This window comes from Syngnathus leptorhynchus, chromosome 11 (assembly GCF_054491065.1).
Source record: "Syngnathus leptorhynchus isolate UIUO chromosome 11, UIUO_Slep, whole genome shotgun sequence".
Classification (NCBI taxonomy): Eukaryota; Metazoa; Chordata; class Actinopteri; order Syngnathiformes; family Syngnathidae; genus Syngnathus; species Syngnathus leptorhynchus.
In genome coordinates, this window is record NC_141205.1 from 6839019 (window position 1) to 6858618 (window position 19600).

The 19600-nt window shown below is 42.2% G+C and overlaps 1 protein-coding gene across 3 annotated transcripts in view; it reads right to left on the minus strand.

Moving 5' to 3' along the window:
- The window catches only part of LOC147049154 (RNA-binding motif, single-stranded-interacting protein 2-like), a 24863-nt gene extending 8856 nt beyond the window's left edge, over window positions 1-16007 (minus strand). For 2 of the 3 annotated variants that reach the window (XM_085923272.1, XM_085923270.1), the window contains exons 1-4: window positions 15864-16007; window positions 4498-4664; window positions 1107-1165; window positions 873-964 (exon numbers count right to left, since the gene is read on the minus strand). In XM_085923272.1, the coding sequence (XP_085779398.1) occupies window positions 873-964; window positions 1107-1165; window positions 4498-4664; window positions 15864-15935 (390 nt within the window). In that variant the 5' untranslated portion in view covers window positions 15936-16007. The remainder of the gene's footprint in view (window positions 1-872; window positions 965-1106; window positions 1166-4497; window positions 4665-15863) is intronic. The other variant, XM_085923271.1, reaches the window with a different exon arrangement.
- Window positions 16008-19600: the final 3593 nt, after the last annotated feature.

Genomic DNA, 19600 nt, shown 5'->3' on the forward strand with positions numbered 1-19600 from the left:
TCCTCTGTCGAGCGAGCGCGTCAGCTGAGGAGTGTCGCTCTATGTTGAGCCCATTTGCACAGGGAGGGGCAGCACAGTAAGGCTTCTAGCTTTAATTGTCTCATTGTTCCCCAGATCCTTTAAAATTGTTTGTGCTGGGTCTGCACCCCGGAGGCCTACTTGGAAGTGCACTCCGAGGACATTTAGTGAAAGGTTTGCTTATGGAAAAACACCACAAAAGCTGCCACGGTAAAGGCGAAATATTAATATTAGCCTCTTCTGACAACCTGAAGTAACGCAGTCCGCTCTGAACCAGCTGCGTATATTTAGGTTTTTATTGTGGTTGTCATCACGTCTGCCGGAGCACAAGCTGTCTGGGTGACTCACGGCGAGGTGTCCAATTGCACTTGGTCTGGTATGGAGATGGATGTATGATATTGCGTGAAGTTAGGGTGCAGATACTTTACAGTGTAGAGGGATACCCTGGTGTTGCATTACGGCGGATTCTTGGGAGGGGGCGGGGATTTGGGGGCGGAGCCAATTAAGTGCGGGTGTCAGCCTCAGGCCTTGAGCCCAGACGCTGGACAATGCCCAGCCATTGTAACTGGCCCATTGACAGTGGCTGTAGTGGCACCCTCCCCCTGTGTTCCCTCAATGGGGAGCCGGAGAGCCAAGGGATCAGCTTAATAGGCCGACAAGAGCTGCTTTGACTGCGGCGGACACCCGTACAAAGAGCTTGGAGCAAGAGAGCAAGTGCAGAGAAACGAGCGGCAGTCGTGAGCAGGCGCGTGAAGACAATACAACACGTGACTGTAAATACCACATGGTAGATTTTGGAAGCTAGAGCGGTTTGCACTGAGGTGGAATTTGAAAAGAAGTACATGGAATCTTACTTTGGCCATCTGCGCCTGGACGCCACTTGATTTCAGAGCCGTAACAGCTTTCTGAGCTGCTGCCGGACTGTCAAAGTCCACAAAGCCATAGCCTGTCAAATACAAAATGTGGTTTCACTTTGTAAGACCTTATGCCATAATTAACATTCGAAGTAATGGCAGCATCCAAATTGTTTGGAATATCGGTAAATAATTGTGTGTAAAATGTGCTGGCCAGAGACTGTGGCAACTTACCTTTACATTTATTGGTAGTTTTATCCAAAATGGCTTTGGTTGACACAATCTTGCCATACCTTTAGCAGATACAGAAAAAAACAAACAAACATTCTGTAAGTGAGTGATGAGAAGGAATCCACTCCTTCCACATGCACAACGATTCTCACACATTTCCTCAGAACGCATACCAACATAAACACATGTATCGCTTTTACGTCACAGCCAACCATGTCCACGTCCACCCTTCCTGCCGAGGGAGGATTTCTGGCTTTGTTTTTGACAGGTGTATGTTGGCCTCTCGAGACCAAAAGACTATTTGTGTCTTTAATACCCACGCACACACTTCCCCTGGAGACAAGTATCCTCTTGGGTGTTGTCACTACCAGAACTGGGCTTTCAAGGAAGCACAGAAACTAGAAAAATGTGTGACCAATGAGACGCAGTCCAAGCAGAATTATTTCCAGCTTGATTCATATTTCGGTATTTTGGAGGCTAATGAGTAGCGTATCCACTTTACAGCATAATAGATTGTCCCTGCCTAGGTTATTTATCCAAAGCAGGAGGGCAGTCTTCCTCTGTTTGGGCGACATGGTGTCTGGGCGAATTGTAACCTGATGCTTGGCCCCTCCACTTGGCCTTCCTTCCCTCCATGTCCCTCCTCCTCCCTTTTTTTTTCCATCCTCACATCAGAGCACAGCACACAGCTGGGTCTTACACGCCTGCCTTCTCTTGGTGGCCAGATGATTTGGATGTGTCCCATGACGTGTCTGGTAACACCTCGGCGAGGCATGTTCTTCTTGTACTACTGGGTCATGGCTCGATGTCGTCCGACTACTTTCGAGCCAAACAGTGTATGATTAAGCACGCTGTAGAAAGAATTATAGCTACGCTATGAAATTCTTTTGGTGCTTCCAATCATATTTCATCATCATGTTTGTTTATAATTTCTCCACGGTCATCTGTAAGTAGTGCATGACGAGGTGCTCACTGACCTCATCATTAGCTACATCTGAGCATTGTCTCTGCCGGTTTTGCATTTTTTACTACACCTGTTTGGTTGGTTTTGTGTATGCGTGTAAGAAAGTAAATTCCTATTTTTTTCCACAAATCACTCACTATATTACAACGGTGGATCCCAATGACTCCCAAATTGAGATGAGATTATTTAATTATATATTATATTTTAATATTTCAGTATTTCTATTTGGTGGTGTGCTGTGAGATTATTTTTATGAAGAAAACCCGTACTACTTTTTAATGAAGGGGGGGAGCTGTCATACTTACATCTATTCGATATTTTATGTTGCATGTATAGCACAATACTGAAAAAAATATGACCAGCTTGATTCCCCAAAAGGCTCCATGCCTTTTTTGACACAAGCAAAATATTAATATTAGAAACATTAACATTTTTCAGAATGATTATGAATGAACAACTACAAAAAACAGCCCCTGATAAGAGTCTTCGTTTGAGGAATGACAAGAAAAACAAAAGCAACGTATCACGTGTTCATGTTTGCCATGTCACGAACACCGAAGCAGTTCAAAAGTCCGAAGGCAGTGCTTTTGTGACCTCCCACTTAACCCGAGACCCCTCGGAAAGCTGACAACACTGTCGAGGCCACACGCACACTTAAAAGACAGTCATGGGCTGCTTGACATTCTTTCCCAGCAGGCGGGCGGGCACTACTCTTTTCCCACTCATTCATGTTTCCCCTCCTAACTCAGAAGGAGCCGTCCCAATCACGTCAGTCCCCCTCTCCACATTTCTGACGCCACACAATGCCTTCTCTGCCAGCCGTTTTCTTTTACAATCAAAGTTCCGGTGTTTCACATACCTACCGCCGATTTTTGCTTAGCTTTGATTGCCGCGTCTTTGACAGAAGGTTGTGTGCATGCTGTGTTAAGATGGTTCTGATGCTTTCTTTGGAAAGCACTGAAGGCTCAAAATCAGGTCAGGTAAAGAGGTGGACCTCCTGAGGCCCATATTTGTTAACGCTAACATTTTTCACGCTTGGCGTTAATGTTCGCAAACGAGTCTTGTTACATAAAAGCATAGCCTTGAAGTTTAGCTTCACTGATGATGCTTATTGATCATTGCGTGTTTGTCAAGTGTTCACGTCACTTCTGAGAGGTAGGTGTGTTTTGAAACGATGGTTAGGAACAGATATTTTACCTCGGCTGTTTATATGACGCACTCAAACGGAAAGGTGTTATTTGTTGAATCTTCGAATGGCGAATCATCAAATCTACTCAATATTCTTTCGATTGCTTATCTTGGTTGGGTTCATGTTTGAGCCGCAATCTTTGGGTGACACCAGTTCTGGTTGCACAACAAAGTAGACAAACAGCTGTTCAAACACACAACAATGGGCAATTTAGAGTTGTTAATTAACCGAACATGCATGGTTAATGAATCTGGAAGGAAACCAGCACGGGAAGAATATGTCTGATGTTGTTTGGGCAAGGTGTGGTTAAATATCTTCGAGCGTGACAAGCGTGTGTCACAATTATAATCAGTTTGTCAAAGTTGATCGGATCCAATCAGTGAGTTTCATCATTGCTTCATTCGTCATTGTACGTTTGGATGTCACAGTTCACATGGCAGCTCCTTAAAACTGGATCCAGTTGTGTGTGGACAGAATGCAAAATCTGGACTAAGAGTCATGTAAAGGATGTTCAAGTGAGTTGATAACATCTGCTCTGTGTTGAGCTCTGCTTTTCATCTGTTGGAAACATGAAATGAAATTGCTCAGGCTATACTTTGATGATCAGAAAAAGGCTATTGCTGGCCAAATGAATCATCAAATGAAATGCAATACAGGATGCTTTGATTCAATTAACATTCGCAGCCAAATTTGTTCTTAAGTAAAATTTGTGTTCGGATGGTGTAAATTTAAGGTTTATTAATTCAGGAAGACAAAAAAATAGAGACACAGCAGTGAGCCAGAGAAAGATGGGTACAGCCAGTTGCTGTTTGTCCTCATCTAACCTTCTAATTCTGTAAGACTGGAAATGGCTCAGCGGTAAGCAACCGCAACACTAATGCATCTAGAGTGGGATGTACAACACGTACACAAACACACTTTGTCATGCTGGGTGATTCAGCTCATTGAATATTTCCATTTTATATTAACCAAGGGGGTAAAAGTATTCCAGTGTTCCTACGAGAACTGTTACCATAAAGTTCTAAGTGTAGAATTCACCAATACATTTGCAGATAATAAAAACTCGGATTTGGAGTAATGTCACCCAGCCCGCGATGGGTTTATTCCATTTATAATAACCAAACTGCAATAGTTATTCCAGTGGTGAAAATATTCTGCATTTCACAAAGACCAATGGCCGGCATTTATGTCTCGTGCATGGTCGTAACATTGAAGACAGACGATCAAATATTTAAACTTACGGCTGGCAGAGCTTGACCAGGTCTTGGTCCGTAGTCCCCGGATGAAGGCCGCGGATATACAGGTTGGTTTTACTTAGCTGTTCGCCACCTCCTCCACCGCTGTTGCTGCTGTTGTTGTTGTTGGGACTAGGGGGAGCCATCTGGTGGCCGAAAGACGCATAGGTCTGCTGTGAGGAAATCAGAATGTCAGAATTGAACAGGGTTTCTTTCGGCTTTACAAACAGATCATGGGTTCTTCCTTGAACAGTGCTAATTTCAGAAAACAGTTTTTAGATTTGTGCCTTGGTTCCGCTCTATGTATGCATGAAAGTACTTCATTTGAGCAGATATTAATTGGCCAGAGGGCATCGCTTTGAATCTAAGCGTAAAGAAAAGAAAATTACACGAGGTTCATGTTTCAAGTGTGTTTATTAAGGAGGCTAAATCGGAGCCAACATGGCAGACAGCAAAGGGGTGAGCAAGAATGGGCGAATCATTTTGCTTGTTGTTGTTATTGTGTAGCTCTGTGCACCGTGAAAATAAAGCCAATTACCTTGAGGAAACCACTGCAGAGTCTCTGCGCCATTATTTCGGCCTTGATGGGACAAGGGGATTAGCTGAGTCAAAGCAACCCTATTTAGCCCGAACGTTTCTCCAACTGTATTTGTATGCATAGCCTGCAGTAGACATTAATAAGCCTTTAAGCATTATTAAGCCTAATATTTTTAATAAGCCAGTCAGTCCCTCCACCAGCCTACCTCGAGCCCAGAGGTGTCAGACCTAAGGCCCAGGGGCCAGATTCGGCCCTCCACATCATTTTATGTGCCCCGGAAAGGCAACTCATGTGTGTCAACTCAATGTTTATTGTTAAGATACCAGAACTGTTAATTATCTTCCTTTTTAATAACGGTGAGATAGTGCAATGATTTCTTGTTAATACCCCACTTTCAAAATAAATTAGAAAATTGTTGAACGTTTTTCTTACTGGATTCTCTTGTGTGTATGCGATATGTCGTATGTATAATAACCCCCTGAGACCCAGAGAAAAAACGTTTTGAATTTTTTTTTTACATTGCATAATTCTTTGAGTGAAAAAAACATTACTTCAGCCCAAAAAAAATCGATTTTTTTCCCTACTATATGTCCTTTGGCGAGGACATTGGGACTCGGTTCTGGGAAATGTGAAAAGCCTAGGATGTCCTCTGTAAGGGCCAACAGGAACTAACTCTGTGGCATGCATGACTTCAGAGATACAGGGCAAAAATATACGTCCTCTACAGATGACAAAAATGAATTGCTGGGTCCCAGGAGGTTACATCATTAATGGCCCCACGAGGGAAACCATAACTACGGCGTGGCCCGCAACAAAAATAAGTTTGACACCCCTCTTGCCTAACTCTTCTTTTCTAAACCGTACACAGACAAAATAATGCCTACGACTGTACAAAACTGAACCCAACCGCTTGATTTCAACAGAATCTTAAAAATGAAAAGTACTGTCGTAATTTTTTTTTTTTTCTTTCAAACACCTCAGCTACTTATTTGGGCAGCTGCGGTGCTGTTCTAAGCGAGTACAAGGGAATGTGCTTTTATGAGGAGATAAAAAGTAAATCTGCGGGAGACAGATGTGCACTCTCTTCAGTGAAAAATGATATCACACAGCGCCCGTGTCAACACTCACCAATAATGCCTTCTGAGGGGAATGTTGGGCCTCTTGGCCGCTTGCTCCATATATGGGGGAAAAGGGGCCTCTTAGCTTCACTCCATGTTGGATAACTCCGATTTTACTTCGGAAACCGCGACAAGTATCTTGCGGTGCAGAGCAAAACCAGAAACTGGAAGACTAAAGACCAACATTTGGGTAGAGCGTGATTCGTGTTTTGTGATACTTACTTTTGCTCTGTTTTGATCAAATCGTAAAGAATATAATGCTTCAAGTAAGCTCTTGTCTCTGGTTTGCAGAAGTTCGAGTGCACACCAGGGATTTCTTGCGGTAATACTCGCTGATCAATCCCTCTTGTTGTTTCCAACAACACTTGCCACCACAACTGACTTTACGAACTACGGCGGCCGACTTGTCATGACTCACCATTATAACAGGATATTGCGCAACAACCAGTGAATCATGGATTGTGGCTCTCCGCGGAGATTGCGCAACCATTCATCCAAAACCATCTTGAGGTGAACAAGGTTTCATAATCTTGTCAAGATGCTGCGAGAAAAAAAAAATTCTTTCCAAGAATAGATCAGTTGGTGCTTTTATGAGTGAGGCAATAAATAGCAACACAAGGATTCACCGCAAATGACTTGTATTAAGTTTATTTAGCCAAATAGTTTTCGACATGTGAGGGAAAGAAATAGATGTGGCTTCCTACTGGTCTCACAGTTGGGTGCAGTGAGGCTCCTGTCTCATTTGCGAGATCAATTGGATGGCGACGACGCGGCAACAATGGCTTCTTTTTAGAGACGTGAATGGGTCACTGATTAAATTGACGTTGTTTGGGGAAAGCCCAGCAGGCCGACAGATGCACCCGCCACATCAACCAATCACGCTAATCAGAGTCTCCAGAAAGGCACGGCGCCCCCTTGATGACGCCCGACCCTGGCAGCATTCTCTTAACCAGCTGCGACAACAATCAATGATCTCTCTCGATGTCGAGATTCAAAACCGGAACGTCTGACCTTTCTGGTGCATATTTTTTAGGATATAGTTCAAGATAAAAAATAACTAAATTCTAATTTAATTTGCTGCATCTTGGTGGAAAACCTCACAGTGGAGGTGTTTTCAAAAAAATTTGTAAAGGCAGAATTTTCAATGCACTGGACAGATCATAGAACTCATTAGTGTCCCTAATGAAGTGTCCGGTGAGCAAGCTTTTTACTGGGCTACTTCCCAGCTTGTTCCTATGTCCAAACATTTTATTAGTTTCACTTCAACTCCCCTGTGGGGGTTCTCCAGTTGACCCTGGCTTGACCCTGAGAATTTCCTGGATTCCTGGCTGTTGGGGAGTTTTCCCGCTTTTGTGTGTCATGGCTTCTTTATCCTGATGGGACTGCTTGTCTTCTCGTCAGGAAGGAAAGTGACCAGCTGAGTGACGTACATGCTGATTCATGGATGGGCCTGTCTCAAACAGGACCTTGGAGTAAAGCTACAGGAACACTACGTGACGAAATATCGTAGCGTCGCTCGGTGTGCGTGATATCACATTTTATTTGGGCCTGAATGACCCAAACATCTACAAGAACACGTTTGTTTGTAGTTTCTACTCTTGCAAAAGATCAGACAAACAAGTTTCTGTTTGTGAAAGAGGCTTTATAGCCTATTATTATTACACACCTCTTTTAATTACTAGTCATGTTTCCTGTACAGACAAAAAAAATGCGGCAATATGAAATAAAGCTTTAAAATTAGCTGAGCGTTGTGCGAGGAATGTACCTCGGATGAAGCTATAAAGTAAAGACGAGGACAGGAAATCCTGTGTGCCCGCTCTTGATCTTATCACGCGGCAATTTTTACGAAGCACTCCGCATTCCAACCAGGTGAGAGGGACGCAGAACACGCATCAAGACCGGTTCCTAAATCGTCCTCATCGCCCTCCTTCTGCTTTTATTGGCGATGTGGCGCGCATATCACTCTTCAATCTGTCTGTCTCTTAGGGTACGATGGCACCTTGATGCGCAGATGCACAGGCACGTGTTTGCTTTCAAGCAGTTTCGGATGGCGTGAGGCGAGGGAGCTTTGAAACATATACACCCACAGAAACGCTGGCCCACGGCCCAGCTGGAGATCTAACAAGAGTGAGAGGCACACCGAGCGTCTGGCATCGTCGCTGCCGCGCTACTTTAGACAACTCGGCTCACTCTCCGTCTGGCCCCCGCCGCTGCCTGCTCACCTTGACCGGATGGCTCAGTGGGCAGACGCTTTTGGGACCGGTCCAAAACATCTGACACGTTAGACCGAGAAATAGATACACATACTTGGGCCGGAAGGTGAAACTTGAGTCACGGTGAAAATTCAAAGTAGCCCAGCAGACGTAAAAATTTTATGTCAGATATTTTCCTTTGTTAAAACTTAATATGCATGGTCTTTTTTCTGGTGCAGGCGCACAAGTGACGACACGGATATTTAAACCGAGTTCTTTTCAATGTGTCGACCAGACAGGTGAGGTGAGTTATGCTTAATCCTCATCCACCCGTTTCAGGACATTAAGGGCTGTTGGCAGTCTGTCAGTGTGCCGTGCTCCGAGCTTAAAAGGCTTGCTTGGACTAAAAAAGAACCAAGTTATGATGTGGCGCATGACCGCCATTGCAGGCGGGCACACTTAAAGGGGAGCAATCAGAAAGTGTCAAAGATACTTCGTGAAAGTGATCAAACGTCATGTCGGACTTGCGTGCGCTAAATTAGAGGCGGTACGGGTTGCGCTTTAATTTATTTTACTTTCAAATGTGACCGCCAGTGGCTTGTCTCAAGAGTAACTAGGATTTAGCGAAACTGAAAATAAATGATGGAAATGATTTTAATAATTTTTTGGTTAGTTAAAACCATATTTCATCAATCTGCCATTGTGTAAGACTACATGATGATGAAAAATGGCTTATGATAAATATTTTATTTCAAAAGTCATGTCAATTTTTACAAAAACATTCCTACAATAAACATATTGCGTATTTGCAAGAACAATTCCAATTAAATTGAAGGCGTGTACAAGTTAAAGATTGTAAACATTCTTATGGCACAGATTTGTGCACTTAAAAGGCCATGTTTTGGGTGGGTGCTATCTGATTGACTGGCGCTGAGAATCGTTCAGAACAGCTGTCCGGTCTGCCTTTTTGACTCTGGCTAAATGTCTCGCAGACAAAGAGAGGAAGCATTTCTGGTCTAAGTGCACAAACAGCCCCTGTGTGCCTTGTTGAAATTTGATCCAGGATGGACCAGATAGCTGTTTGCTACCCCCTTCTACTTCTCTATGCTCTCACCAACACGTCATTGGGTACATCTGGACCATCTAACAAGATCTATCGATCGATCGATCTATCTATCTATCTATCTATCTATCTATCTATCTATCTATCTATCTATCTATCTATCTATCTATCTATCTATCTATCTATCTATCTATCTATCTATCTATCTATCTATCTATCTATCTATCTATCTATCTATCTATCTATCTATCTATCTATCTATCTATCTATCTATCTATCTATCTATCTATCTATCTATCTATCTATCTATCTATCTATCTATCTATCTATCTATCTATCTATCTATCTATCTATCTATCTATCTATCTATCTATCTATCTATCTATCTATCTATCTATCTATCTATCTATCTATCTATCTATCTATCTATCTATCTATCTATCTATCTATCTATCTATCTATCTATCTATCTATCTATCTATCTATCTATCTATCTATCTATCTATCTATCTATCTATCTATCTATCTATCTATCTATCTATCTATCTATCTATCTATCTATCTATCTATCTATCTATCTATCTATCTATCTATCTATCTATCTATCTATCTATATCTATATATATATCTCTATATCTCTATATCTCTCTCTCTCTCTCTCTCTCTCTCTCTCTATATATATATATATATATATATATATATATATATATATAGAGAGAGAGAGAGAGAGAGAGAGAGAGAGAGAGATATAGATATAGATATATATAGTACAGTAATAGATGCTTTCTTTTTGAGCGCACAGCAACAACTTCAAAAGCTACACATGGATTTGAGACATGCTGTATCCTGCATTCATATAAATCTAACATCAAGTATTTAGTCACTAAAAGCTCCAAGCTTTGACATTCCATTGTGCGAACTTGAATATTGGAGCAGAACTAACTTGCAAATATTTGTAACGTCACAAATTATGTCCAAACCTGCCGTTTAAAATTAGCTGTTTCATGAGAGCTGACAACTTTGATCAATGAGCATGAGAACTGCCTTGACGCAAATACAATACAAACTGGAAGATTTTATTTTGGGGTTGATTGATGTTTGAGGTGGGAAAAAATAGGTTAGAGTCAAATGCAGAATATTTATAAGAGATTCCCATATAGCGTTGTACAATTAAATCTACAGTTTAAATGAGATCAAATGTCTTTGGCTACTTTGTTGTAGAACTACTAAATGTACCACCCCCATTTTTTTTTTTTTTAAATGTCAGAAATCTTGTACATGGCAGTACAGTAACTCACAACCCGAATAACAATCGAGAACACAGAGCTGCTCCTTTGTGCCGTGCTAATTAGCTTAATAAGCACTTAAGTCGATATTTACTGTGACCAAGAGAACCATCTAACCCGTAACTCCAATTCTCAACCTTAAAATATGCAAATGTACATGTTACAAATGTTTAAAACCACCACAACAAGCCATGTGTGACTGGACCCATTTTATTTTTATTTTTTAATTTTGCTAGCACCGTGTGCAGAGATTGTTTTGACAGTGTTGGCTGTAGTGCAAAAATTGGGGGGGGGACTACCTCTGAAGTTCACCTTGCCTTGATTTCAGCCCTCCAGTATTAGACCAAGATCGGGACAGGGACTATGGTCTATAGACTAACAATATGATAAGATGATACAATATAGCACACTGTGTGGTAATTAGATATTGGGGGAGGGGGGGCATTCAGATGACCCCTTTCACTCCTACGCTATCCTCTTCCCGTATAAACATCTAGCCGTTCATTCCTGTTCTTATTATCCATGTGGGCCTGATGAAACTCGCTTGTATATAATATGCGAATTTAGACTTGAATTAATATCGTGACGACTAGACTCACTTTGCTAAATAACCGTTGCACCAAAGTAGTGCATGCCCAAACATGCAAGTGCATGTCTTTCTACTATTTTTAGTCTTGGATGGAAATGATAAGGCTATTGTTTTTGAAAAATTCCCACCTTAACCTTTTTATTAATGTTTAAGATAATAATAAGCCTTTTGATTACCTGAAGAGACATTAAAAAGATTTAAACAAATAAATAAGCGCTTGTAAATATTTGTAGAGCATCTTGATAGAAAAAAAACACTGCTTAGACGCTTCACAAAGTAGTGCCATAAAATTACAAGGTATTTTACATGTTAAATGTCATCATTAAATTAAAATGGCACTCGTGCAAAAAAAGAGAGGTGCATAGATGAAAAGGACTTTGCTCATTACAGGGTGGAGTGCAAGGCAGAAGGAACCCAGCTCGAGTAAAATGACTCAATGAGCCTTTAAAAGTTTAAAGTTAAAAGGCTCTGCTGTGTGAGCTTTTTTTTTTTTTTTTAAGAGTCTATCATATTCAGTTTGACGACGGAATTTAGTTGTGTTGTGATGCTGTTGAATGTCTGTTAGCTCATCTGGACAATTAAGTCGCCGTAATAGACATTGACATTTTTTTCCAATGAGCTCATCGCGAGATGAGAATGAACGTCTGACTGAAAAGAACATAAACAAGTCGTTGGACGAGGCCTTGAGCGAGCGAGACCTGTGGTACCTTGAGAGGCGACAGCCCGTCTCCTGTTATTTTTCCTCTCAGGAAGCCTTACGTGGAAAATGACCAAATTTAATTTGAGAACATTAATTCTATTTATTCGAAGGAGGAAACGAGGTGCTGAGTCAGGGGAGGAGCCGGCGGCTTTGCGCTCAACAGAAACCAAACACCTTGGAGCTGCCGGGCTCTCTAATCGCCGCCCCCCCCCCCCCCCACACACACACAAAGAGCTTTTCTCACCCCTCTTTGTGTTTATTTTGTGTTCAGACATTTATTTTGTGTAATTGTGCGACTCAGATATGGCAGAATGTGAGCAGCGGAGGGAAACTCGACGAAGGCGATGGGAGGGGGGGACATTTACACAGTCGCCCGACCTTTTGCTGAACCTTTTCTTCACTAAGTAGGCCAAAGGAGGTTTGGAGATTCTAACAAATGCTTCTATTTTCAATGTTTGGCCTATTCCGAATCCTTGAGATTTGTTCGACTGTGAGGAGGTTTATAAAGATAAAAGGGGTCTCCCAAATAATCTTTCAATTGTGTCTGCATTGATATACCACATTAGTTCCAAACCTAGCTTGGCGGTATTCCGATACAAGTCCGACCCCTCTAGTGATTTTTCCATTTGTCAGTAAATTAAGATGACATCATTATTAATTATTGCTTGGTAATATTCCTGGAGATTTATCTTGTGTAAAATGGGTGCCTTGGCGCAATAACAGTTGTCGTAATGCATCACTGTTTTATGTGCTGGATCCTACACATTAGCGTTAGCATCCTGCTGCATCATACTGCAGTATATCATCTCTGCCATTTTCTATGCCCACGGGGGTCACGTAATGCGTAGAAGAAACAAAATATTCATATAACCTTTTCTATTTTCTATGTCACGCTACATACGTGCTTGGGGTACTTAAATGCCGCCCACTCTTATGTGTTTGCGTCTCAATAGCGGCCACGCCGTAAGATCGTTAGCTACATCAATTTATATTCAGAACAAGAAACACTTTGAAACATGAGTCACATGGCCATCAACATAAACATCCAGATTATGACTTGAAAAACTGTCCTTATGCATACTTCTGTTGACTGTACATATATTGAACATGGCCCAAGTGGCTTTCAGCCTCTTTTACAGAAATTATGACGCAACACTATCTTCAAAGTAAGTCGGCAATAACAGCACTTTGATTGTTGACACGGACTCTTATCTGTGCTGACGAATCGCGGCGCCATTCATAGTGTTTTTCATGAAAGCACGTGCGTCAAGAGCATCTGTGTTTTGAACAATCTGCTCTGTTGTTTTAATTGTCCCGTTTCAGATTTGCTGTCCAAATCTGATGGTGAGGAATAACATTTGATTAACAATAAACCTTAAGTAACTCGTCACCACTCAAAAAGCAGCTTCGCTTTCTGTTGACTCCGCCAATGTTAGTTCAAAGCAAAAGAAATTACTTGCTAACATTGATATTGTTATTAAGTGGCATTATCCCAAATGGGCTTTTTTTACCCACAGATTTTATCATGGCAGACTGAACAGCACATCTGATTTTTATTAATTTGGGCCCGGTCCATTTTCTTATAGTACGTTGTCGACGAGATGTGATGTTTTGAAATATGACCGCAGTCTGATTGACCATGTCGCATTCATCAGACCTCCACATCAAGAAGGATTTTCTCCAGTCAGCACAGCCTGACTCCGACGCAAAAGCTTAGCCATATGCGGCACTGTGTTGTCAAACAACTCTTGAGGAAAGGCGCTGACAGATGTAATCAAAAGTCAAGAATAAGATTAAATTGTTTCAATACTATGCTTGTAACTCAAGACAATACCAAATCTTCCCCCCACTGAAATAAATTGAAATGACAATCAATTCCATGCGCCCATAAAACTCCAGCAAGCTTCTTTTTTTTAATAAGAATAGCACTTCATAGGATAGTATTTTATAGAAACGTAGTAACACAGAGTAAATAGAATTGAACAGTTTGTGGTATAAAGGTATGTGCACCTTGGACACCAGGGGGCAGGAGAGTGAACCCACAGGTGTATGCACAAATAAGAAGGTCACAACTGCTCAGTTAGCTGCAGCGATTAGTACATCTAGTGGAGCCTTGGTTTTCGAACACAATCCGTTCCAGAAGGCTGTTCGAGAAGTGAATCATTCGAATTCCGAATCATGTTTTCCCATTACAAATAATGGAAACATTTTTTTAATTCGTTCCAAGGCAAAAAAAAAAAACATTTTTTTATTTGCGCATTTTTGTCCGATCGTGCAACTGCAGCGCACCGCCGAACGCGCAACCGTAGCGCGTCGCCGACCGTGCAACTGCACCGCGCTGGTCGCATTATTGTGACAGAGCGGCCGCTGAAATTTAGAACATATTTTTAAAGTCCTGATGTACTTTCCAAAATTTAAGCGGACCTCAGTGCGCAGGAAGTTTAATTTTGTCAGATCTCGCAACTGCAGCGCACCGCCGAACGCGCAATCGTAGCGCGCCGCCGACCGCGCAACTGCACCGCGCTGATCGCATTATTGTGACAGAGCGGTCGTTAAAATTTAGAAAATATTTTTAAAGTACTAATGGACTTTCCAACATTCAAGTGGACCTCAGTGCGCAGGGAGCTTAATTTGGTCCGATCGCGCAACTGCCCGCAGCGCGCCAGGCGCTCACTGTCGCATTGCTTTAGGAGCGTCTTTGTGTTTTAGGATGGCTTTACTGCTGTTCAAAAACCGAATGTGCAATATTACAAGCAGGAAACTGTGGAAGAAGTGATCTGGCAAGTAAATGACCCCGTTCTTCAATGCGTTCGACTACAAAGCAGCTATTTTTAAACAATAAGTGACAATGAAAATCTGAAAATAATCCACTTTAATCATTTAGGGAAAGAAGATTTAAGAGTTAACAAGTCTCACAGTGACGAATATTCAGTCCAATATATTGCGCGTGTGTGTGGAGGGGAAGAAGAAGACAATTGAAACCTAATGCTCACGCAGACGCAAATGTTGACATGAGCCAGGCGTTGGCCTCTATCACAGGAAGACAAAATGTCACTGTACATAAGCGTGTACATGCTAGGATGCATGTATTATAAGGGGATTTCCCCCCCCCCCCCTCCAAAAAAAAAGTATGGTCGACGGAGACAGGATGTGAACAGCCTCTGGCTCAAGGGGAAATGATTCAAAGACTCCACAAGAATCTATCAAACAGAAACAGCTCGGCTTTCAATTACGTTTCAACACGAACGTCGTGACTGCTGGGGTTTTTTTTTTTTGAGTGGGCGTCTTCAAACTGGTTTCAAAATGTGACAATGTAAACAGTATCCACGGGATTCTCAATTCTGGGAATAAAGCAGTCACCGTGGGCTTTTTTCCCCAAAGGGGTGGGGCATATTCCACTTCCACAAGGGAAACGCACGGAAAACAAAGTTTGCCAACTTAGTCGGGTTGTAACATTAGATGGAAAGAAGGTGAAAAGAGAAGTATATTTGTTTGCGATCGAGTTAAACTCGCGCGCTAGCTCCCACTTTCACGCACGGCGCATGCACACAAGTTGCTCTGCGCCGGGGACTTTTTTTCCCCCCACAAGAGCGTCAAATCCTTGTCCACATCGCGCCCGTGTAGCAACCTCACGCATACTGTAAACACAAGACTAGACACGGCCGCCACTAAACGCCATCCCGCGATCGACCGGTTCGGACCCGGACAGCTGTGAATAATGTCGGCGGTCCGCTAAAGTGCAAAAGTTAAATTAAAGTGGCCTCTCAAGGACACTGCAGCCAACCCGCTGTCACCAGCCTCTCCGTGGCGACGCGCGCGCGGGCGGGCGTGTTACCCCGCAAGCTGAAGTCAAGTCAAAATGGTAAAAAAGCCAGAGAGAATTTACCTTTTTGCTGTTTCTGCTGTTAAAGCCGCTGTACGCGTTGATTCCTGCCCTTGGCGGTACGGAGAGCAGCATTTTTTCTCGGCGCTATGTCCGGAGCGGCGAGCACTGCCCAGGCTGCCAGCTGACGTCAGCAGCTGGGGAAGTAGTGCCTGGAGTCCCGCTGCTTGACTGCGAGTGGTGCTGCTGCTACGGGACGCGGCCGGAGGAGGGAGAGAAGAGAGCTGGGGACAGGGGAGGGCCGAGATCGGGAAGGGGTGGGTAGTGCTGCTCCCAGGTGGGTTCCCTTGCAGCACAAGGTGGGATTACAGTGTTCCCTCGCTACATCGTGCTTCGGTTATTACGGTGTTACTCACGGGGCTTTCCTTTGTCACTATAATTTCTTTTATTGCGGTTTTAAAGCACTATTTTGCAGGCTGACTTGCTCTTTTCTTCCCTTTAAGTTAAACCAGTAAAAAAAAAAAAATAGGTGTCACAAACTAAGATCATGAACATTCGAGATTGTCACCCGAGAAATACGCTCCGAGTACATTGCTGCACTTCACTTCAACTGAAATATGCATGTTTGTGTGTGAGCGAAGTAGGACAATGATGTAACTTGACGTCCAAGCTCTTGTGCAATGAATGCGAGCAATTGATAGCCAAAGGTCACTCATATGATTCCATCTCCTGTCACCTTAAATGAACCAGGTGCCATTCCAACTTCTTTTAGCAATTGTTTATACAGCACAAATTGGATGCAAAGCATTTTCACAGTGAAACAGCTCATGGGAGCTTGAAAGGTGTTAACAATTTTTAAACATTTTTTTTTTCAAAATAATAGATTATGTCTTATTGCATCAATTGAATCGCCATTGTACTAATTTTATTGGTGTGCCCACCATGCCACCCGAGGGCAGTGTAAAACAGTCAGATTTACTGTTCATTGAGACATGTCAACTCCTCTCACTCCAGCAGTACAGCACAAATATGAGTTGTTGTTTTTTTTGCCAACGATAAAGACGAGTGCATTTAAATTGTCTGCCTACATGTGCTGCTGCACCATTTGTGTAAGGTTAATGTTAGCAATGCCTAGCAGACTGGGAGGCTAAAGCTATGTGGATGTTTTCCTTGTTTATTTGAGCAACATCATGTCATTTTGTTGTATTTTTCCACTCTCATTACACATTTATCATGAGAATGATCATTAAAAAAAGTTTTTTTTTTTTAGAGGAGGAATGTGGTTGAGTGCATCTGGTGCCAACTCTAATGATGCCCTGTAGTTTCCTGTGAAGGTCACAGAGAAAGGTTGTTAAACATCAGACACACACAAATGCGCACGCACACACACGTACAGGGTACTAAACCTAAAAGACTTAGCGTTGGCTCGTGAATGTCCTGAAGTCACCTTTCCCATCGTATTCAAGATGCTTTTGTCAGAGACTCTGGAATATACTTTTACTTCTATATTTAAATGTCTTTTCACTTTCTCCTGTTGCTCCAGATTGGCTGAGAAATGAATCCCTGGGCAGATGGCGGCTGAAACCTGATGCCTAAAATGCAGTGGCATTCAAATGAATCACCACAAGGCAATTAATTCACTGCATTGTAAAGACTCGTTGCTAGTTTGACCCAGAAAGCAATTTAAAATAATCATATGTTCCATCCGCATCACATCATAGCGTCTTTTATGACATCATGACGGCGCCATATGAATATGAAATACGCAGAACCGAGACGCTAAAAGCAGGAGATGGGGGAATTATATCTGCGGAACATTATTTTATGCTTAAATTAGTTCTTCCATAAATGCTGGGCATGACGCAAAACCCTGCAGCCTTTTTTACACCTTAAGTTTGACGCGGAACATTTGCATAATGAAGAAATATAACCAATCCGGCTTTTATAGAAACTAAATAACCTCATTCAAAAAGCATTTCAATCATTCCATACCACCAATTTATAGCGTTCATAAAAAGCCCACTGGCATCCTAAACTGCCTGATCTGCTGATGGGCCAACACATTTCCATGTCCACGCCCCCGACAATGCAACGTTTGATGAGTACAGTTTTGCCATGTAAGCAGTTTTTGTTGGCTTGTGATTCCTTCAATTCAACATGTGCATGAGTGTGTGCGCGTTGTTTATCATCTGTGTGCTCTGGAACACACCAATGACATTGCTGCACTGAGCACAATTTATAAGTCAAGCACAAGTCGCCTCTTTGACATCAACATTGTTTGCGCATCAACAGGCTCGTTGCTATGGAACCACGCCCCCTCCAAACTGAGTTTTCTGGTTTGGGAATCCATACTTATTGCTGTTGAGATAAAGAACTACAGTAAAGTAACTCGGTATTTTTTTTGTAGTTATTTTGTTCTGATTGAAATGAAAATTTGCATTTTGTCTCCAATCAGTCCAGCCAGCACAATTTCAACTCCCACATTTTGCGGCCATCAACCTCAAGGACAAATGCATATGCACAGGAAAGGCCGCGCAAAGTGTTGATTCTGTAGGCGTGAACCTTGGTGATCAAAGTGGACTATTGTTTGGGTGGGAGGAAGGGAAGCTTGCGAGTGTGTGTGTGTGTGTGTGTGTGTGTGTGTGTGTGTGTGTGTGTGTGTGTGTGTGTGTGTGTGTGTGTGTGTGTGTGTGTGTGTGTAAATCGAACAAAACTGCCGTGGAACAGTTCAACAAGTTCATGTGTGGCTAGTGAGACTGTCAAGTTGGGGTTCAAGGTCAAATGAGTGGAAAGCGCATGAAAGAACGCAGAGTTCACTGGCGTAGAAATAAAATGAAATTGGGGAATGTTTTTTGCAAACTATTTCAAAAACTTCATGTGAACTTCCAAATCATACACAAATCATTCTGGGGCGCTGGATATTTTTCAAATAGTTCAACTACAGGAATATTTTTATTCCAACCTTAAACTGGCACGATAATCAATATTGTAAAGCATTGTTTTAAGTCTCATTTTAACAATGTATTAAAATAAATCAAAATCATATTTCAAGAAGAAAAAAAACAAAGTACGTCGCATGTTGTGTATGTTGCCGTAATTAATCGTAAACAGACCACGGAGTTCTTTTTTTTTTCTGTTCAACAAAGCATCCAAAAGTGTGCCAACCACTAAACATCTGCTTTTGTTTCAAGGTATCTTAATATTTAGATGAAGTTGCATTTTAATGAGAAACATCTGCAGTCGAATCAATAGCGAGGTGCAATTTGCGTTTCCCATGCAGTAAGTATGGCGCGTTGGAGATGTGTGCCAGCAGTGCACCGATAAAGTGATGGATGTGCTGGCTTCACACCAGAGTAGTCGGGTTACAAGTCTGCCCACCAGACCACACGCGTGCACACACTCACTCACACACACACACAATCACTCAAGCCTTCCCTGTGGCTGGAATGTGTTTTGGAAGGCAAGTGTGAAAGAGGAAGTTTGAGAAGGTTTGTTGTAGAAGGAGAATAGTAACCAGCTTGTGTACAAATACAGTATTTGCATGTGTTTGTTTGCACAAGGAGGAATTCCAACATAATCTCCGGTTTTGTTCATTTCATTTTACTCCTGACATTTCTTACAGCACAAAACAAGAGTTTTATAGTTCAAAGGTGTTAGTCAGGTGAAGAGAAAAAAACTATTTTCAAGGCATTAGGACCATAGTGAAGACTGTTATCATTCATATAAGAAAATACCACACAAGAGTAACATTGCCAAGAACATATGCCCCGTCCCGCCCAAAGTGATGCAATAACAAGGAG